This window comes from Ooceraea biroi, chromosome 1 (genome assembly GCF_003672135.1).
Source record: "Ooceraea biroi isolate clonal line C1 chromosome 1, Obir_v5.4, whole genome shotgun sequence".
Lineage (NCBI taxonomy): Eukaryota > Metazoa > Arthropoda > Insecta > Hymenoptera > Formicidae > Ooceraea > Ooceraea biroi.
The window spans coordinates 12,242,786-12,264,372 of record NC_039506.1 but is presented as its reverse complement, the minus strand read 5'-3'; the positions used below and the strand labels follow the sequence as shown (position 1 = coordinate 12,264,372).

Sequence of the window (21,587 nt, the reverse complement as noted above, 5' to 3'; positions counted from 1 at the left end):
CACGTGAAATTTTGAACGCGCGTTTTCCGGACAGATGGATGGGCCGTGATGGCCCAATCGCTTGGCCGGCGCGATCGCCGGATCTGAATGTATTAGATTATTTTGTTTGGGGCTATATAAAGAATTTAGTCGAGCACTGGCGTGATGGCACAGAACATGAAGTACGTGAAGCAATTATCGCGGCCTTCAATACCATCACGCCGGACATGGCGCAACGTGCAACGCGTAACATTGTTCGAAGAGCCGAACTCTGCATAGAGCAACGAGGAAGGCACTTCGAACAATTATTGCATTAAATAATGAGAGTGGATTAGGTCTATTGGAGAAACCACTTTAAGGACCGGTTTTTCAATCATGGTTTAAACTTAGATCTACGTTTAAACCATGATTGAAAAACCGGCCTTAAAAAAACGCTCCGTACTATCTACCGCAAGGTGGTGAGGAAACGATAGCTTTCCTTTCCTTTGCCTTAAAAACAATTTCTTTTACCTTAAAATAAAATTGCCACAAAATAAATTATTTTGGAAAAAAGGATATGAATCAATTATCGCTCAGCGCGGGGCCCCAGCGTCACACGCTGTTTCTATCAGTCTCCAAGATAGCCGTCAGTAGGAGGACCCCCCGCGCGCCCTTGTTATTGTCAGTATCTAAGACACCCCATTCTCCCTCACCGCGCGCCGCCCAGCTCGCGGTATCAAAGAGCGCGCGGCCCTCCTACCGACTTATCTCGCTGCACGCACCGCTCTCATTCGCTTATATTTATTAATTAATAACTCCGTTAATATTGCGAAAATCGCAAAATGACATTGGACTTTTCTATTCAGCTAAGTCCAAACTACACGTCATTAACGGGTGGCACGGGGTCATCGAGACACCCTGTATACGGGCGCAAAGCGATCCTTGTATCCTTGTATATATACGGGCGCAAAGCGACCTTGTATCCTTGTATAGATACGGGCGCAAAGCGATCCTTGTATATATACGGGCGTTGATATATACTTTATTTACTATCAAGTTTTTGTAAGAATAATATATAAATATCTTTAGCACCTCTAGGCCATTGTCTTTTTTTAATTTGTGCATCATCAGCTTCAGTCCAATTACTAGACATTCCTTCTCTACATATACTCGTGTAATGACCATCCTCAATACATAAACCACTATGAAATATAGCATTTATAAGCTTATGCGTTTGTCCAGCTATTAAAACTTTAGTTGTTGGAATAGTACATATATTAAATTTACGTATTGCTTTCACCATTTTATCATCTTGCGATGAAAATAATACTAAACGAATAATAACTATATCTTTCGTTACTGTTAATTCGTTCTTCAACAAAATATCATTTCCTGTACACTGTTCGCATGACCCATCTGATTCACATCAATGTGAAAATGTAACATTTAATAAATCATTAAGAGTATAGATTTTTTCCTCAAATTGTTAATAGGTATTGAAATAACTACATCCTTACAAGTAAATTCCTTTGTATAATCACAAAATTTACATCGACTAGTAGAAGTTACTTGATGCTCTACCAGTTGTCTTATACAATCATATTTAGTGCACAGGATTGTAAGAAACTCGAACACATCACGTTTTACATTTATTGAAAACGGTTCTCCTAAATATTGCCGTACTGCATATGTATTCAAATTGCACATTCCATTTTCATATCGATGCATCAACATTCTTAAAACATCTGATTTATTACACTTCACCAATCGTTTTCTAATAGGACTTAAATGCATTAGACATTGTAATGCTGCATTTGCATAACATGAAACATTGTCTGTATTTTGTAAACCATGTAAAATCCAAGCAACATTTAGCCGTACATTTTGATTTTGACTTTGAAAATTCTCTTGAATTGAAGCAATTACTTTTGACAATGCCCATTGAACATCTTTCACTTTGCGATAGCGTTCTTTTGCAACAGTAATTATTTCTGCTTCTGGTTTGTACTTATTTCTTAGTCAATTATATTCCCTAATAGCTTTTTCATCAGCTGTTACTGACGAAGGATCATAGTTAAATAAATGCAAGGTAAGACTTCCGAATAGCCCTCCCCACCGATTTTCATGAAAGTTTTAGGATACATAGAGGTAGAGGTGAGAAGGGTGTGGGTGGAAGGATTTTGTGCGGAAACGCCTCCTAGCGAAGAAATTAATAAAAAAAGGTTTAATGATTTTGCACGAATTTCCAGCTGTCTACGCAAATCAAGACCTTAACCCTGACATATGTTGTCAAAGTCAATGTCCTGAGTGACCTGAAGGTAGACCAGAAGGTATTAGCCGTCGCTCGTTGTTTATTAAAAAGTTAATAACAAAAGAAGTTTGATGATTTCGCACGAATTTTCCAAAACTGGAGCCCCGAACGTACACGCTCGGTTTCCAGCCCGCTTCGCGGGGGGGCGGGGGGAGGGGCAAAGCCCCTCCCCCCCGCCGCACAGTGGTCCCAATACCCAAAAACGTGGCCAAAAGTCGAAAACGTAATTTAATCTTTCTAAAAATCAGTACATAGGGGTTTTTGAGGTCGCTGATTTCGAATTTGATATTATTTTTTCAATAAACAAAATGGCGGATCCAATATGGCGGACTTAAAAAAATAATTCGATTTCAATACAAATTGGTATTGGGGGGTTTCCGAGGTCGCTGATTTCGAATTTTAAATACATTAATGACAAAATAATTTCATTACTATTTGTTATTGAATATTTTTCAGTGACAATAAATAAACATTAATGTAAATACGGTTTACATATAACATTAGTATAAATACGGATTACAAATTACATTAATATAAATACGGATTACAAATAACATAATATTCTTCGTCAGAAGAATGTTCAGATTCGTCTTCACTACTTTGCAGTGGTGAAATGTACAAATTTGAATCCTCACAAGTGGGCGCTTTTAGAAATTCAATTGCCTAGGATTCTAATGATTTCATTCGTTTTGCTGGTAATTTCCGTAGGCTTGATATTAGCGGATCTGACGATATCAAAAGCCTCGAAAAAACATCTTCCATATTTTTAACGCGACTAGTTTTCCGCGCAAAGTCTTGTCGATACTTTTTTATGAATTTATTACATGACTCGGCAACAATGATACAAGGCCAGAGAAACCAGACAACAATCGAACACTGACAATGGTTGTACACAAAAACAAACCCAATAAAGACACAAATAAAGTCAAAGAGGAGGAAGGCTGTTCAAAATCGGAAGATAATCATCCGAAAGGAACTCTGTATCGCTTTGTAAATTTAACGGTTTCAATTGTCTTTTTATATTAAACATTTCTGACATTAATCTTCTTTTAAATGATCCCTCTTCATCCAAAATCTGAACATCGTTCCAATTAAAATCATGTCCCAAATTTAATCTACGTCTATGTGTCGAAATAACAGAAATTAAAAAATGTTTGAACAATAGGTAATACATATATTGATTGTTATTACATTATTGAAACATACTTATGAACTCGCGGTAAACAATTTAATGATTTTATTCATTTTGAATCAACCAAAAAGAAAGCGTGCAATGCGCGCCTGAAAGCGAATTTATGCATCGCCGCAGAAAAAGTTAGATAAAAAAATGGGGCAAGTGGGGGCAGCTATATTTTTAAAATTATTAATGAGGAATGATTAAAAAAGACGGGAAAATTTGTTTGAGAGTGGGATCTCGTGGGACTTTTGACTTCTGTATATTTTAATTTTTGCGATTTACACTGGAAACGATAATAAAACGATATTTTAAATGCTCCTATAATTTAATAACAATCAAATTTTATTGAATTTTATTTACATAGTTGAAATTTACTTACTTTCAGTCGTTGACTCCATTTGACGAAATTAAAATAACTAAAAACACAAGGGAATGCAGCGCGATTGAAAATTACGTTTACTTGCGTTCGGAGCGAGCTCCCGATGTGACGCGCTCAACGCTCAGATTAAAATAGATTTCGAGAGCCAGGTATGTGCATATGACCCTTAAAAACGGTCGTTTCTAACGGTAAAGATATCAACCTAACTATTTAGGGCCTTAAAAGTCCCCAAATTGAAACTTCGATTTAGGGGGTTTTGGCCACGTTTTTGGGTTTTGGGACCACTGTGCGCCGGGATACCTGCCGTGTACCAGGTGATCACAATCTGTACGGTGAAATCTGTTACATCGGCTCCGGCGAAGCCCCTCCCCCCGCCCCCCGCGAAGCGGGCTGAAAACCGAGTGTGATACTTAGCTGGTTAATAACTTTTTAATAAAGGTCAAGACCTGACCTGACCTAACCTAACCTAACCTAACCTAACCTAACTAACCTGGTTAGTCTCTACACAGATCAGTATATTATGTTTTGACCACTAATTTTAAGTAGTAAAGTTTTCAAACTTCTTTTGTTAATAACTTTTTAACAAACAACGAGCGACGGCTAAAACCTTCTGAAGGTCACTCAGGAGGGTGACCTGGCAACATATGTCAAGGTCAAAGTCATCGGAGGTGGGTCCCCTAAACAGCAGTATTACCAATGTTTGTTAGCACAAACGCGAGCAGAGGTAACATACTAAGGTCCGTTAAGATTACATATGCGTGCAAAATCCTTAAACTTCTTTTGTTAATAACTTTTAAATTAATAGCGAAGGAGAACTAAAACCTTCTACAGGTTACTGAGGGAGGTGACCTCTATAATATATATCAAAGTCAAGTTCTTGATTCTCGTAGACAGCTGGAAATTCGTGCAAAATCATTAAACCTTTTTTTGTTAATTTCTTCGCTAGGAGGCGTTTCCGCAAAAAATCCTTCCATCCACACTTTCCTCATCTCTACCTCTACATATCCTAAAAATTTCATGAAAACCGGGGGGGAGGGCTATTCGGAAGTCTTACCGTCCTTTTTTTAAAGAACTTCAGGCGCGTATACTTGGCGCTTTTTTGTACCTTTTTTTAAAAAGGTAATTTTGGTGTGATTAACTATACAATGATATATAAATCGCAATACAATATCACATAGAATATACAAGAACTATACCACAAAAAAAACTATCTAATACCAGAGAGCTAATACCACCCTAAACTACCCCCACTCACCTACCTAACCACCGCTCTCTAATCTTTCCTTTTCAATAATATGTCTAGATAAAACTCTTTTGAAATTCCGCAATGTTCGCACGCTTTTTATCTCATTCGGCAGATTATTATACATTCTGAAGCCCTTAAATAGCAACATTTTTTGTTCTTCGCTTGTTTTACACCTCTTAATATAAATATTCAACGTCTGTCTCGTATGAACTGTCCCCTCAACCACTTCAATCAGTCTACTCAAGTACCTAGGACACATACCATTTATCATCTTATATACTAAAATACAAACATTAAATTGTACTCTCTCATTGACTGACATAAAATGCAATGCCTCTAGCATATCGCTAATTCGTACTCTCTTATTACATCTAAGTATGAATCGCATACCCTGATTTTGCAGTTGTTGAAGGTTTTGCATATTTGTTTTACTTGCTCCTAACAATATTGACGCACAATACTCTAACACAGGCGCAACGATCGTCTTATACACCTCGTACATCTCATTATTGATAACAAGTCCTCACCAACTCTTCGCAGAACCCCCAACTTCGCTCCAACCTTCCTACTAACATAGTTTATATGACTTGAGAAATTTAGATTTTTGTCTATTATCACACCTAAATATTTTATTTCACTCACAACTTCAAGCATTTTATTCTGTACATTTATTTTTATATTTTCGTCTACTACCTTATTCCTCTTCCCTCTAATTAACATGACTTTAGTTTTATTTACATTTAATACCAATCTATTCTTATTCAACCATTCCTCTATTCTGGACATTTCTTCGTTCAATTGATTATTAATTTCGGTAAGACTTTAGTATACTACCTCCCTTCGATTTTGATGAAAATTTACAGGTACGTTGTGCTAATTGAATGTTGTCGAAAACCGGAGTGCGAAGTTGCAGAAATGTCTAGTTTCCGAAAAATTTAAATTTGAATTATTCGCCGTAATCAACATCTTTTAACAGTTTGATATAAAAAAATAAGGTAAATATTCGATCTCCGACTGACCTTGACATTGACCTTCGTCCCTAACAAGGTCATTGACCTTTCCCGTCGGTCATTGTTTGTTCACTTTCGATTAAAGTAGTTTCGAAAAAGTCTTTAATTTCGATTAAAGCAGAAAATAATTTGTATTTACCTGTTTTGTGCTTTTGGTTAAAATAAAGAATACTTTGTATTTATAAACAAATTATTCTATATATTAATGATTCACTGCTTTAAATAAATTTTGTTCGTTCATATTCAAAATAACTACTATATTTTCGAAACCTATGTCTCCTTATGTGTATAATTACCGGTTATATTTTCTGAAATTGGAGCCTCGGACATATACGCTCGGTTTTCAGCCCGCTTCGCGGGAGGCTTCGCTCCTCCCCCCGCCGGGATCCGTGCCGTGTACCAAATGATCAAAATCTGTGTGAAATTTGTTACACTGGTTCTGGCGGGGTAACTAAAAACCTCCATATCTCCTAAAATAAACCAGATAGCCACTTTCATCACTCCTCAAGTTTTATTTGTAATGACCTGTAAATGAAGAATCCACGGTCAAAACTTGGCGCTCCGGAAATCGTAGTCTTGCCCAAAGTCCATATCTTCCCGCCTTCCCCCCTCATGCTTACGGTCCGGTCCCAAACGAGATCTATATTACTCTAGTCTGTCATGATATACAGTACGTGATTATTTAGGTTAAGAAACTTGAGTTTTTAAATTATTTTTTGTATCAAACTGTTAAAAAATGTTGATTAAGGCGAATAATTCAAATTTAAATTTCTCGGAAACTAGACATTTCCGCAACTTCGCACTCCGGTTTTCGACAACATTCAGTTAGCACAACATATCTGTAAAATTTCATCACAATCGAAAGGGGGTAGTATACTAAAGTTGAGCCTTAATTTCAATGCTAGAGTACCCCGCCGTACACATAACAGCATCATCTGCAAATAGTTTCGTTTCACTATTGTCACTTATTACCTCTGTAATATCATTTATATATATTAGAAACAGCAATGGTCCCAACACCGTACCTTGCGGAACTCCCAAATCTACTTCAATCGAATTAGATAATATTCCGTTAAACTTTACTCTTTGCGTTCTTCCCAATAAATACTCCTTAAACCATTTTAATACCGTACCTCCCACACCATACCACTGTAGTTTTTTGGTAATTATGCATTATAGGGGAGCCAGCCTTGATGACCTTGACCTTGACATATGTTATAGAGGTTACCCTCCTGAGTGACCTTCAGAAGGTTTTAGCTGGCGGTTATTGTTTATTAAAAAATTAATAACCAAAAAAGTTTAATAATTTTGTACAAATTTTCAGCTATCTACGCTCGTTCACAGCCCGCTTCACGGGAGGGCGGGGGGGCAGGGGCTTCGCTCCTCCTCCCCGCCGGAGCCAATGTAACGGATTTCACTGTATAGAGTTCAAATTAAAAAGTTATTAACAAAAGAAGTTTCGAAAATGTAGTAGTTATTTTGAATATTCAAAGACATAAACGACAAATATGTATATGAACGAAGGAAGGAAAATTATTTAAAGCAGTGAATCGTTAATATATAGAATAGTTTCTTTTAATATAAGTACAACTTATTCTCTGCTTTAACCTAACCTAACCTAACCTGGCTTCGCCCCTCCCCCATCGGGATCCGTGCCGTGTACCACGTAATCAAAATCTGTACTGTGAAATCTGTTACACTGACTCCGGCGGGGGGGGGGGAGGAGCGAAGCCCCTGCTCCCAGCCCTCCCGCGAAGCGGGTTGAAAACGAACGTATGTGCCCGGGGCTCCACTTTCGGAAAATATAACCTAACCAAGGTTAGGTTAGGATAGGTTAGGTTAGGTTAGGTTAAAGCAGAGAATAATTTGTACTTATATTAAAAGAAACTATTCTATATATTAAGGATTCACTGCTTTAAATGACTTTCCTTCCTTCGTTCATATACATATTCGTCGTTTATGTCTCTGAATATTCAAAATAACTACTACATTTTCGAAACTTCTTTTGTTAATAACATTTTAATAAACAATGACCGCCGGCTAAAACCTTCTGAAGGTCACTCAGGAGCATGGACGCCGGCAGAATTACTTATAGGGGGGTGTATCCAAAAGAGGATACACTGAAAAAACAGTTTCTTCCCAGTTCATAATCATATTTTTGTTAACATTGACTGTTATTTATTGAATTCTAATAAAGATCCATTAATAATTGAAAAATTTCAATTTTATATTGCAGATCTGTTATTATAGTTAATACAGTTAAAAAAATTAATAAAATAAAGTTTTAAAAAATCTCAGTTTTACAATTGCAAATAGGTAAAGATTACAACTATTAATAGTTTACAAGTATTTATATATAATATAATTATGAATAGTTAACAAGTATTGACATTGAATTAATGTCGATGGTTTCTAATAATTGTACTATTTATAATTCAAATGAATACGATTCTTAAGATCACAGATATTGTATAAGCATATCAAATTTAGCTTTCCTATGAAAGACGTAAAAGGAAATTTAACTTAACTGCTTTCGCACGGTTGGCGCGCGAATTTGAAAAGCAAAGAAAATTAATTTTCATATTCGTGCGCCAACCGACATAAGTAGACAGTGGGGATTCCCACCTACGATTCGCAGCGCCAATTTACAAATACCAAACTTACCCGCGCAGCCCGCGCTGTTCTTTTGTTTTATTCATTTGTTATATCGAGTCATATCAGAAGATCGTGTTGTGTTGTACAGTCGATTTGGTACCTTAACGAGAAAGAGAGAAATACAGTAGACTCTGTATTAAGTAAGTTTACATTCTTTCACATCGAGTGTAATCGAGTAAGATGAGTGACATAAGACATTTTTTGTGTAAAAAACGCAAGACTGATGATACGACAGCAACACCTAGTTCCAGTACAGATCATCAAAAAGAAGATGGTAAAGACGAAGAATTTTCGCTCAATTCTAGTGCTAATTTATTGGATATTGGGTTATATTTAGATTCGAATTTTCATGCCGATGACGAACTTCGTCTGAAATTATTAAGAAAGCCCTGGATTCCTAGTCAAACGTACAATTTTAAAAAAGATGTAAACCTTGGTGCTAAACGAGTATTTCGATCTGAATGGCTTACAACCTACCCATGGTTGACCTACTCAGCTATTGCGAAAGAACCTCTATGTCGATTCTGTGTCCTATTTCGACCTCTGGTTTAGCGCGGTCTACAAGGACAATTTATTGTCTCCCCTTGCCTAAAGTATCACAAATTTTATGAAGCTGCACAGTCTCATGCAACAACGCAGTGTCATCGTGACGCGATTGTTTCTTCCAAAAATTTTGAGAAAATTATGGATAGGCAGCAACTGAGTGTTCATGAAGCTTTAGATTCGGCATATCACAAAGAAGTTGAAGAAAACAGAGTGAAACTTCGATCAATTATATCAACAATTTTGTTTTGCGGACAGCATGATCTTCCACTTCGTGGGAAAAGTGATGAGGGTTCTGTTTTCACAGATCTGCTACATTTTCGAATTGAATCTAGGGACAAGATTTTGAAGAATCATTTGGAATCCGGAGCAAAAAACTCCTTGTATATATCGCATCAAATTCAAAACGATTTTATTCAAACTTGTTCTGATGTACTTAAAGGCAAAATAATTGAGGAGGTGAAGCATGCATCTGTTTTTTCGGTGTTGGCTGATGAGACTGCTGATATTAGTGGTACAGAGCAATTATCAATTGGTGTTCGGTATCTGCGTTGTGATCAAAAAAACAAAAAGCCGATAATTTGTGAAGAATTTCTGGGATTTGTATCACTGCAAGCACTAAACTCTAAATCCATTTCAGAAACTATTATTCGATTTTTAGAAAATTGCGATTTGAATTTAAACCGACTCATTGGCCAAGGGTATGACGGCTGTGCTGCAATGGTTGGTCACATAAGTGGCGTTCAGAAACTAATTAATGACAAGTATCCTATGGCGTTGTTCTTCCACTGTGCTAGCCATACATTGAATCTTGTCATCAATGACCTGAATGATGTCAATGAAGTGAGAAATACTGCTGGGACGACAAAAGAAATTATAAATTTTTTTAGGGAAAGTACTTTACGGCGGAACATGATTCCCAATATCCCTCTGTTTTGTGAAACGCGCTGGTCGGTAAAATATAAGAGTATCAGAATATTTTCTGAGAATTTTTCTAAAATCGTACGAGCTTTAAAAGAACTTTCAGAGAACGCACCAAACTCGAAGACGAAGGTCAAAGCTCATAAACTCTACACGACTGCAACAACTCCAACCTACATTGTGACGCTCTTAGTCATTGCTATTTATTCCGCCAAACTTGAACCTGTGTGCAATCAACTCCAGCAAGTAAGCATGAACATAAAGGCAATAAACGATCACGTGGCTAAATTAACAAATGTGCTTCAATCTCACCGCAATAATGCCTTGATACAGTTCACTGTCATCTTTGAAAAAGCTCAATAAATTTACGAAGAACTAGATATTGAATTCAAACGTTCTCGAGTGGTTGCGAGACAGACTCACAGATCGAATCAATCTTCTGAAAATGTAGAAGATTTCTTTAGAAGATCTATCTTCATACCTTACTTGGACTCTATTATTTCTTCTCTGAGAGATCGTTTCTCTTCTACGCACGAAAAAGCATGTTCGCTTATGCAGCTTCACCCAGATGCTATGAAAAAACTGGATGAAGTATCATTTCGTGCTGTTGCAGAAAACATAAATAGTCTTTACGGAGATACTTTATCGAATTTTATCGCCGAGATTACCACATGGTACGAGATGTGGAAAAATGAAGCAACTACAAATGAATCCTTCGAGTACGCAGATTTGATTTGTCAAGCAACACCGTTCTACCCAGCTATAGCTGAAGCAATCAAAATTGGCCTGACTCTCCCAGCGACAACATGTAGCATTGAACGCTCATTCAGTACATTACGGCGCGTCAAAACTTGGAATCGGTCTACGATGGGAGACGAGAGGCTAAGTGGACTGTGCATTCTCAGCGTTCATAGGAAAAGAGTGCAAGAGGACACTGAATTCATTGATAATGTAACAAATGAATTTGGAAAGCAACCAAGACGGCTTAAATTCTTGTTCCAACATTGATGTTTTAAAAACATTGATTTCCTAAAGGCTTATTACAAATGTTAATTAATATTTAAGCATAGAGTTTTTGTTCAATTGAAAAATTATAGATAGTATTCTATATTACTTCTTTTTTCTAGTGAATTTTTTTCCCTTCTCCACTTATTTTATAGGCCAGGGGGGTGCAAGTGCATCGCCTTGCACCCCCGTCGCGGCGCCCATGCTCAGGAGGGTGACCTCTATAACATATGTCAAGGTCAAGGCCATCGGGGCTGGCTCCCCTATAATGCATAAGTACCAGTTTTTTTAACAATATTTCTCTATCCACAACTTCAAACGCTCTCTTCAAGTCCAGAAACTCCCACCATTTTACCCTCTCCAATTTTCCTTTTCCAGGCTGTCAGCGTATACTGAAGTGCCGTTTCACACGAATGCTTTGCCCTGAATCCCGATTGCCCTTCCTGTAGTAATTCATTTTCTTCCAAGTACCCTACGAGCTGTTTTTGCACCATTATCTCTAGTATTTTTTCATATACAGGTAATTTGTTTATCGGTCTAAACTCTTCCACTTTTATCGTCTTTGCAACCTTCGGTATAGGTACCACAATAGACTCTTTCCACTTCTCCGGGAATACCCCTTCCTCTAGCGATCTATTCAATAAATTACATACTTTCTTACTCGCTACTTCCATAACATACTTCATTATTTCCACTGTAATTCTCTCCTCAGTTCCTGATTTCTTTCTTAATTTCATAACTGCGTTAACCAACGGTTTTTCTTCTATTCTTTTAAATGAATAAAACGAACAATCAGTGTATCTATTCTCATCCATCCAACATTTTACTTTAATACCACTTCTTATCTGCCTTATACTATCTGTAGAGTAGTAAAGTAGTTAATATTATCCGCCATTACCTCCCTGTTGTTAAACAATCTGTTCCCAATTTAGATTTCATTGTATTCCTTATCTACTGGTTTACCTTTCACAATTTCTTTTAAAACCCTCCACATTTTTTTCGGATCTCCCTTATTTTTGTCTAATTTGTCTTCCAAGTGTTGAAACCTATCTAGTTATCGATTATAATATCTTCCGCCGCGCATAGATGGCGAGGAGATCACCCGCGGCGTGGCGCGATCAGTGTGTGTTTTTCAGTTGTTGTAAAAAGCGAGCGAACGAGTAGTGTAAGAACGACAACGAAAGCGAGAAGTATTGTGCGAAGAACTGCGCGAGAATAAAGTATATTGTGAAGATTAAAGCATACGAGTACAAGCTATTACATATTTATGGTCCTTCGAGCCGGATAAGTCGCGCTATTGGATAACAGATATCGAGATCAAGCAAGTTACAAGCTAGTGTTACGTCCAGAACTCCGTGAGCTCGAAGGAAGGGTGCAACAGAACGCCTCTCGTATCTTGTGGCGGTCAGGCCCCAAAACACGAGTCGGACTGACCACTTGCTCCGGTTTAAAGGTCAACGACCACGGAGGTCGATTTTACCGTAGGCCCTGGAACGGTCTGTCCGTTGGTCCCTTTTTAGGTCAGAGAAACTGAATCCCTTTTACCTGGGATAGGACCCGTACGATCTGGGAAGGCGGAGACGAATAGAGGGAATTAAAATGAATAATGCATCGGTGACTAGTTAACTAATAAACATTTTATTCTAAAGAGAACAAAGTATGTCTAGAACATATTTGGTTGAAAAAAGAGAAATTTAAAGTGTATGTGTTGTTTTGTGCCTATAAAATGTGTAAATTAAAAATGTAGTTTACTCGGAAATTATAATTAATTACCAATTGAAAACTAAACATAAGCGGAAATTAAACGCTTTACTTCCTAGATCAATTTTCCAAACTGAGTCTATTTCAAAAAAACATAAAACTAAAGGAGAACAACTTAACCAATAAAATAATATATAAATGAAAACTACGGCAACCGATCTATTTCTAAAATCTATTTCTATATTAACACTAATCATTACTTTAAAAATATCGGCGCAGGAGTGTGGCGGGGAAAAGGATAGGATATAGGCGTCCTCTGACAATCAGAGGGATCCCGACGTTTGGGTCGGTGTGCCAAAGAGCGGCCTCAGGGCCGCTAAGAGAGGGAATAGGAAAGAAGTCTGGGTCTATCACAATGGCATTAGGTGGTAGAGGGAGGGTGAGTGACTGGAGGGAAGATGTGGAGGAATCGCTCTCCTAGAGTTATCAGTGAACGCTGAATGAACTCTTCGACTATGACGTCGTTCCCGATGGGCGACGGAGAACGAGGAGGAGAAGGAGAATTTGCAAAATTCTCCAAATCGCCAGGTTGCACAGGCGAATAGCGTAGGGAGGAGGGAGCTGGAGAAATAGACGGAGAGTAACGGGGAAAGCTAGGCGGGGATGCCTGGATGGATGCTCGTGAAGAGGATTCGGACATAGAAAAATAACAGGAAGGGGGTGTAAGAGAAGAAGGAGGAGGAGATAAAGAGAAAGAAACGCTTGAAGGGGTTGAAGGACGCAAAGAAGAGCGCGAAGAAGAAACGGAGGGTGCGGAAGAGGAGACGCTTGAAGAGACAGAGAACGGGGAAGGTGTTCGGGGTAGGGGTTCCAGTATTTGAACGGAAGAATCAGGGGATGCCCGATGCGAAGTGGAAGAAACTGTTTGAACGGAAAGGGCAGGGGAAGGAGACCGAAAAGAATCTAATATTATAACCGATGAACTAGCCGAACACGCTGAGGGGGGCCGCGGATCGATCTCGGTCGCTATCTTTTTACGCGGTGGCACCGTCGTTGAATGGCCCTCAGGAAACGACGCTTGGTCGCTGCTGGATGGTCCCGCAGAGGGAGACGGACTGCGTGATCGTTTGCCGGAAAACACTTAAAGGGGGATACCGGATGAGTCCAGGAGAAATGTATAGAAAAGGGTGAAAGAGACTTGAAGAGGGAAATGTGAATGAGAGTTGTCAATGACGAGAAAACAAAAGAGAGAGAAGAGAAAGAGAAAAGAAAAAGGAGTGACAGCTAAAGAAAAACGCTCACTTGTTTGCAGGTGTATGCTGAAATTTGAACCCGGTTATGAACCAGTGAAATCTCGTCCGGTGGAAATTCTCGTGCTCGCTCTGGAATGGAGTGGTGGTGTATGGGCAATCGCACCTCGAGGTTTGAGTTGGTGGTAATTAACTCGGGGAACAAAGTGTTTAAACCCGGCACTCACTTCACAAAACTTCTGCACTAATTTCGAAGACTGACAAGGTACGTTCGTGAGCACGAAAAAATGAATGAGCTGCGTTCGCGAACACGGACAGAATGAAAAAGCTGCCCTCCGGAATGGTCATCACCTTTTATACGATAGGGATGACGTGGAAAAGAGGTAGCTTTTCCGGGAACTGCGTTTTCGGGAAACCACCTTTCGAGGGCCGTTAGTTAATTTAATTGTAAATATCGACGGTTGGTCTATGAGGCGATAAACCGTCCACAGATGGTTTCTTTTTAAGCCGGAAGTACCGGTACGTGTGTGGCCGGATTCGCGGTTCCTGTGAGGTATCTACCCGGGGATGATCCGACACAGCTGTATCATTTCTCTTCCAGGAAGAGTGATACACCGCGAGCCTACAGTCACGCGCGACCGAATTTGTTGCTTGTTTTTTATAAATTGATCAGTAAGACCAAAGGGTTCGGTATCCGGATCTAATATCGCGCCTGCCCGGACACGTGCGTCACAACCCGCGTTTCTTATGAGGGTATTTCCTCGGATCCGACACAGCTGTGTCACCGTTTCTTCTAATCCCTCACTGGGGCCCTATTGATCGCACGCGACCGGCTCGGCGCGTCGCCTTATTGACCGACAATTAAAAAATATCGCTAAATTTCTTGGAAGCAAGGAACTGTGCAGTCTCTGGACGTAACACTAGTTACAATGGAAGAGATCGCAAGTTTACGCAAGGCACGAGACTACGTAAAGGCGAAGTTGACAAGGTTGAGAACGCAAGTACTGGAAGTAACTGAGAAAACCGGCGTCAAGTTCGACAAGGAACAAGCAGAAACGAGGTTAGAAAGGTTAGAAGGCATTTATCGAGAGTTCGAGGCCATCCAGAGGCAACTATTAGACAAGGTAGGCGATTTTACCGTCGATGATACGACGGAAGACGAGTTTTTCGAGCAACGATATTTCGAGGTAAAGGCTTTATTGAAATGATACATAGGGCAGCCGTCTTCGGAAGGTGCTGCACGGCAAAATACAGACGCGATTACTCAATTATTGCAACAGCAATCTGAGATGATGCAACAGTTCGGGCGCGGATTTCAAAGCGATACCGCCACGCCATCTTCTCTGTCGTCAAGCGGGAATGAAGCGTTGGCGGCCATTCTTTCGCGGCAAACGGAAATCCTCGATCGCGTTGCAATTACAGCAGAGTCCGTGAATACCGATGCTAGAGTCAAATTGCCGACTATCAAACTTCCTCGTTTTGACGGAAAAATTGAGGAATGGAAATATTTCGCAGATAGTTTTCGATCTATTATACACAATAAGCCGCATTTATCGAATATCGAGAAATTTCAATATTTAATTTCATCCATTTCGGGCGATGCCGCGAAAATTATCGAGTCGATCGAGTTAACAGAACAAAATTATACGACTGCATGGGAGTTGTTACAGCAGCGTTACGATGATCCCAGGTCGCTCAAGAAAAAACACATCCAGTGTTTATTTATGATGCCAATCGTGGCAAAAGAGTCAGCTAAGGCTCTTCGAGATTTAATCGATCACACTTCTAGACATTTGAGAGTGTTGAAGGTTCTAGGTTTACCCATTGACTCGTGGGACGAGCTCATCATGCATATGATGGAAACAAGGTTCGATGTGAAAACTCTTCGAGCTTGGGAAGAAGAGGTAGAGAGCAAGGATGAAGCGAAGTTGGATGATATGATCGAGTTCCTGAAAAGGAAATGTCAGACCTTAGAGCGAATCGAGTCTAGAGTATCCGATAGGAATGAAAAATCGCTTAAGGAATCTGATCAACGTACAAAGGGAGCTATCGGTTCCAAATCGCATTTGTCGACCAAAAACAGTGCAAGTCAGAAAGCTGTTTTAACGGCTTCAATCAATTCGGGTAAGTGTTACTGTTGCAATGGAACACATTTGATATATGCGTGCGAGAAATTTCTAGGTTTGCCAGTTTCCGAGCGAGTTCAAGAAGTCAAACGACTGAAGCTATGTATGAACTGCTTGAGGAATGATCAAAACATGCAAAATGGGTAACTGCAGAGAATGTGCAGGACGACACAATACATTGTGCCATTTACCTCAAGATAACAAGATTGTTGCGAAGTCAGATGTCGCAGAATCTCAAGGTATAACAGATAGCGAGCCGATCAAAAGTGTAGCGGTTCACGCCTCAAGCAATTTAAGAGGACGACAAGTCATTATGGCTACGGCGACAGTAGAAGCCACGCGACGCAATGGTTCGAGTACATCGATTCGAGTATTACTAGACAGCGCGAACGAAGCTAATTTTATTACGCAAGCGGCGCACAATAAGCTAGGTTTGAAGCGAAACAGAATTTCCGAAATCGTTACAGGTTTAAATGGAACAGCAAGTAAAATTGAGAATGTTTGCGAGGTTCATGTCAAGTCGAGACACTCCAATTTCGAGATCAATACGCAGTGTTTAATTGTGCCTAAGATTACGAAAACTTTACCATCCATGGAAATAAATCGTAGCAAGTTGCAGATACCTAGTAACCTCAATTTAGCCGATTCGGAATTTTATAAAACCGGTCCGATAGACATGTTGATTGGTATCGAGTATTTTTCTTTAATTTATTAGAGCCAGACAAATTGGATCTTGAACAAGGTCAGTTAGTTTTACAAAACACGAAGTTAGGGTGGATAGTGGCTGGAACAATGCCATCGAGCGTGCAAAAGAGTCCAATTTGTAATCAATTTACGACAAGTTTGGTAACTTGCTCCGAGAATTCGTGTGAGATGTTACGAGAAGAATTAGAAAAATTTTGGAAATTGGAGAATTGCGATGATTACAAGGCACGAACATTATCGATAACCGAGAAGAAATGCGGGCGATATTTCGAGCAAACCACCACGCGAGACAGTGATGGTAGGTTTATAGTAAGATTGCCGTTTCAGGACGTAAAGCCGCCTATTGGTAATAACAGAGAAATAGCTCGCAAAAGATTGCATCGTCTAGAGCATACCCTTAAGGGCAATGAAGCAATGTACAATCAATATATTAACATTATGCGCGAGTATATCAATTTAGGACACATGTCAGAAGTAAGCAATTTCGATAATCCTGCTGAGAGTATAGTATATCTACCTCATCATGGAGTAGTAAAAGAAGCAAGTAGTAGTACGAAGTTACGTGTCGTATTTGACGCATCAGTCAAAAATAACAAGGACGTGTCACTGAACGATGCACTTCTTGTTGTGCCAGTGTTGCACGATAACTTAACCGAAATAGTTGTACGTTTTCGATTTTTCAAAATTGCGTTGACAGCGGATTTACAGAAAATGTATCGTCAAATATCCGTTCACATTGACGATCGAATTTATCAGCATATTTTATGGCGATTTTCGACAGAGGAACCCATAAAGGAGTACTGTTTGAATACAGTTATATTCGGCGCAGCTTGTTCACCGTTCTTAGCGGTGAGTTGTGTTCGACGATTAGCGAAGAAAGGTGCGAAGCGACATCCTTTAGCTTCTTCGGCATTATTAGAGAACACGTATGTAGACGATATTATTTCCGGAGCAAATACAATTTTGGAAGCGCGTGTTTTACAAAACCAATTGTCGGAACTATTACAAGGAGGATTCGAGGCGCATAAGTGGTGCTCAAATTCTCAGGATGCATTAAGAGAAGTGCCGACGAAGCTAAGAGAATCAAATCCGACGACAAATATCGATGCGAATAATACTATAAGCACATTGGGGCTTGAGTGGAATCTTATGTTAGACGTGTTTCAATTTAAAACGCAAATGGTAGCTGACGTATCTACGAAGCGCGAAATGTTATCGGCGATTAGCAAGTTATTCGATCCGCTGGGATTGATCGGTCCTGTGTTGACAGTAGCTAAAATTTTAATGCAAGGGCTTTGGGAGATCAAGATAGATTGGGATGACCCACTCCCAGAAACAATTTTGTTTAAGTGGCGAATGTTTCAAGAAAGTCTCGAGGAGGTACATACGTTGCGAGTACCTCGAGTAGTTATTAGTCTATCCGAAAATAGTCGATTTTCTATATTAGGATTTTGTGATGCGTCCAAAAACGCATATGGCGCGTGCGTATACATACAATCTCTTAACGAAGCGAATGGAGAGACAACGGTTAAGTTGTTGTGCTCAAAGGCCAGAGTAGCTCCGTTAAAAAAGGTATCAATTCCTAAGTTAGAACTATGCAGTGCGTTACTGTTAGCAAGGTTAATTAACAATGTTAAACGAGCGATCCAGATAAAAATCGACGGAGTTCATGCGTGGACAGATTCGATGGTTGTGCTTTACTGGATTATTTCACGATGGAAACCCTTTGTTTCAAATCGAGTGTCAGAAATTGTCGAGAGTGTGCCGGCAATTTATTGGCAACATGTTAAAGGCTCCGAAAACCCTGCCGATTTAATATCAAGAGGAGCTACACTTGGGCAACTCAAGGGCTGTCAATTATGGTGGAATGGTCCAAGATGGCTAGTTGACACACCACAGTCCGCGAGAAACGAGAATATCGATTGGAAATTCTCTGAAGAGGATCTCGATAGTGCAGCTGAAGAAACGAGAAAGGAATTTTTAGTTTGCAATTTAAATATACAGCAACCGTTGGTAAATGACCTGATTTGCAAGTTGGTGGACGATTTTTCAACGTTAATCAAGATTGAAAGATCATTTACTTATTGTCTCCGATTCATTTTTAACTGTCGTCAGAAAAGGACGGACAGGATTTGTACCAAATTAACGTTGGCAGAATTGCAAGCAGCCCAACGCGAGATAATCAAGTATTCACAAAGCGTTTATTTTCATGACGATGTGAAGAATCTCAAGAACAAACGGCAACTGAGTCCTACGAGTCGATTACTTCAGTTGAATGCGTTCCTAGATGAAGATGGTATCATCAGGGTGGGCGGTCGACTTCACGAAGCGCCTTGGAACTGGGAAAGGAAGCATCCGATCGTATTGCCAGCTAAATGTAAGATTACTCGTTTATTAATCGAAAGAGAACATCGCGCGTTATTGCATGCGAGTCCGCAACTTTTACTCGCCTCTATACGTTAGCGATATTGGCCATTAAACGCAAGAAACATGGTTCGCCAAGTATGTCGTGCATGCATTTGGTGTGCTAAGAACAATCCGAAAGGAATGACGCAAGCTATGGGATCATTACCTGCCGAAAGAATCAAGCCATCCAAACCCTTTACAATTACAGGAGTTGATTTCGCGGGTCCAATCATCACGCTTATTAACAAAGATCGTGGTCGGAAAACCTGCAAGTCATACATCGCTCTATTTGTGTGTTTTGCAACAAGAGCAATCCATCTAGAGGCAACAAGCGAATTATCGACAGCCGCATTTATGGCAACTTTACGCAGATTCATCGGACGGCGAGGATTACCACGTAAAATCTGCAACGACAACGCTACTAACTTTGTGGGCGCCAAATGAGAACTGGAGGAACTTTACAAATTCGTTCACGACTCAATTAACGGGCCTATCGGAAACGATTTGCAAGACAGAGGCATCGAATGGAGTTTCATTCCGCCATATTCACCTCACCTGGGAGGTCTTTGGGAAGCAGGCGTAAAATCCTGCAAGTATCATTTGAAGCGAGCCATGGGAAATACTCTATTCACATTTGAAGAGTTAACCACACTTTTGGTGCAAATAGAAGCGTGCCTAAACTCTAGGCCACTTTCACCTTTATCTTCCGATCCATCGGATTTACAACCTTTAACACCAGGACACTTTATTGTAGGAGGGCCGTTGACTGGTCTTCCAGAAACTGACTTATCCGAGTTAAAAATTAATCGTCTCAATAGATGGGAGATGATCCAACGTGCAGTTCAAGACTTTTGGAAACGGTGGGCGGACGAATACGTAGCCAATCTCCAAAGTCGAGTCAAGTGGAAAACAGAGCAGAAAAATTTGAAAATCAACGATCTCGTTTTATTAAGAGAAGACAACCTTCCACCGTTGAAGTAGAAGCTTGGAGTAGTAGAGGTACACGCGGGCAAAGACGGTTTAGTTCGTATCGTGACAGTGCGCACTACATCAGGCGTTACAAAGCGTTCGATTTCTAAACTCTCAATTACCAATAAACGACTTAATTAACGAAAAAGATTAGTTGTCTAATTTGGTGGGCAGGATGTTGAAGCATATCTAGTTATCGATTATAATATCTTCCGCCACGCATAGATGGCAAGGAGATCACCCGCGGCGTGGCGCGATCAACGTGCGTTTTTCAGTTGTTGTAAAAAGCGAGCGAACGAGTAGTGTAAGAACGACAACGAAAGCGAGAAGTATTGTGCGAAGAACTGCGCGAGAATAAAGTATATTGTGAAGATTAAAGCATACGAGGAAAAGCTATTACACCAAGTGTTTTCTTTTTGCTTGCCTACGTTTATCAACCGTTTTGTTTCTCAACAATCTAAAAGTTTCCCAATCTTCCCTATTTTTACTACTCATAGCTAACTTGTACGCCTCATCCCTTTGATTCATTAATCTATTTATATCCTGCGAAAACCACTGTACTTTACTCGCTGCATTTTCCTAATAAATATTTCCTTTTTAGGTACAACCGAATCTAGACTCCTAACTACTTCACGCACCATTCTATTCGCGAACTCATTAACATTATCGTTTTCAATTGCGCCATTTACATTCACGTTTATTATTTCTTTAAAAACCTCCACATTCATTCTCTTGTAATCCCTATATCCGACCTTCTTATTTCCTTTTTCTATTTTTTCATTTTTCCAATCCATTACCAAGGTTGAATGATCTGATATTCTTGGTGTATGGCATACCTCCACTTTCATCTCAACATTTGAATAAAACAGATCAATCAATGTCTCTGACGGTAGCCCGATTCTTGTCGGTTCCCCAACTAACTATTTCAATCCTAATAAGTTCATAATCCTACTTAATCTACCTTGTACATGGTTATTTCTCTTCATATCGATATTAAAATCCCCTAATATAGTAATATTATCATATAATACCTCCAACACAAACTTTTCCTCCAGATAATCCAAAAATTTCGCATCACTACCACTTGGTGAGTGATAAACCAACATAATTAAACCTTTATAATTCGATTCTTTTACCCTTATTGTAATTGTCCACCAATTCCTATCACAACAATCAATCGCTACTATTTTAAATTTAAATCTCTTGTCTACACAGTGCTGGCAAA

At 39.4% G+C, this 21,587-nt stretch overlaps 2 protein-coding genes across 2 annotated transcripts; both read left to right on the top strand.

The window, feature by feature from the left end:
• Positions 1-8,916: 8,916 nt before the first annotated feature.
• LOC105287467 (zinc finger MYM-type protein 1-like) lies at positions 8,917-11,208 on the top strand. Its single transcript, XM_011353022.2, has 4 exons — positions 8,917-9,010; positions 9,074-9,183; positions 9,289-10,446; positions 10,759-11,208. Exons 1-4 carry the CDS (start codon positions 8,917-8,919, stop codon positions 11,206-11,208), a joined length of 1,812 nt encoding a protein of 603 aa, XP_011351324.2.
• A 2,113-nt stretch (positions 11,209-13,321) lies between these two features.
• On the top strand, positions 13,322-20,374 carry LOC105283217. The gene is made up of 7 exons (XM_011345812.2): positions 13,322-13,345; positions 15,047-15,343; positions 15,437-16,280; positions 16,402-16,908; positions 16,998-19,000; positions 19,103-19,364; positions 19,905-20,374. The coding sequence occupies exons 1-7, from the start codon at positions 13,322-13,324 to the stop codon at positions 20,372-20,374; spliced, it is 4,407 nt and encodes a 1,468-aa protein (XP_011344114.2).
• The last annotated feature ends 1,213 nt before the right edge of the window (positions 20,375-21,587 follow it).

Excerpts from the sequence above, each read along its gene's own strand:
- LOC105283217 (XM_011345812.2), top strand. The coding sequence starts at position 13,322 with ATGGCATTAGGTGGTAGAGGGAGG. Across the intron at positions 15,344-15,436 it reads TCGAGCAACGATATTTCGAG|CAATCTGAGATGATGCAACA; the intron begins GTAAAGGCTTTA and ends TTATTGCAACAG. Across the intron at positions 19,365-19,904 it reads GATCGTATTGCCAGCTAAAT|ACAGAGGCATCGAATGGAGT; the intron begins GTAAGATTACTC and ends ACGATTTGCAAG.
- LOC105287467 (XM_011353022.2), top strand. The coding sequence starts at position 8,917 with ATGAGTGACATAAGACATTTTTTGTGTAAAAAACGCAAGACTGATGAT. Across the intron at positions 9,184-9,288 it reads TAAACCTTGGTGCTAAACGA|CGCGGTCTACAAGGACAATT; the intron begins GTATTTCGATCT and ends CCTCTGGTTTAG. Across the intron at positions 10,447-10,758 it reads TGTGCAATCAACTCCAGCAA|CTTCACCCAGATGCTATGAA; the intron begins GTAAGCATGAAC and ends TCGCTTATGCAG.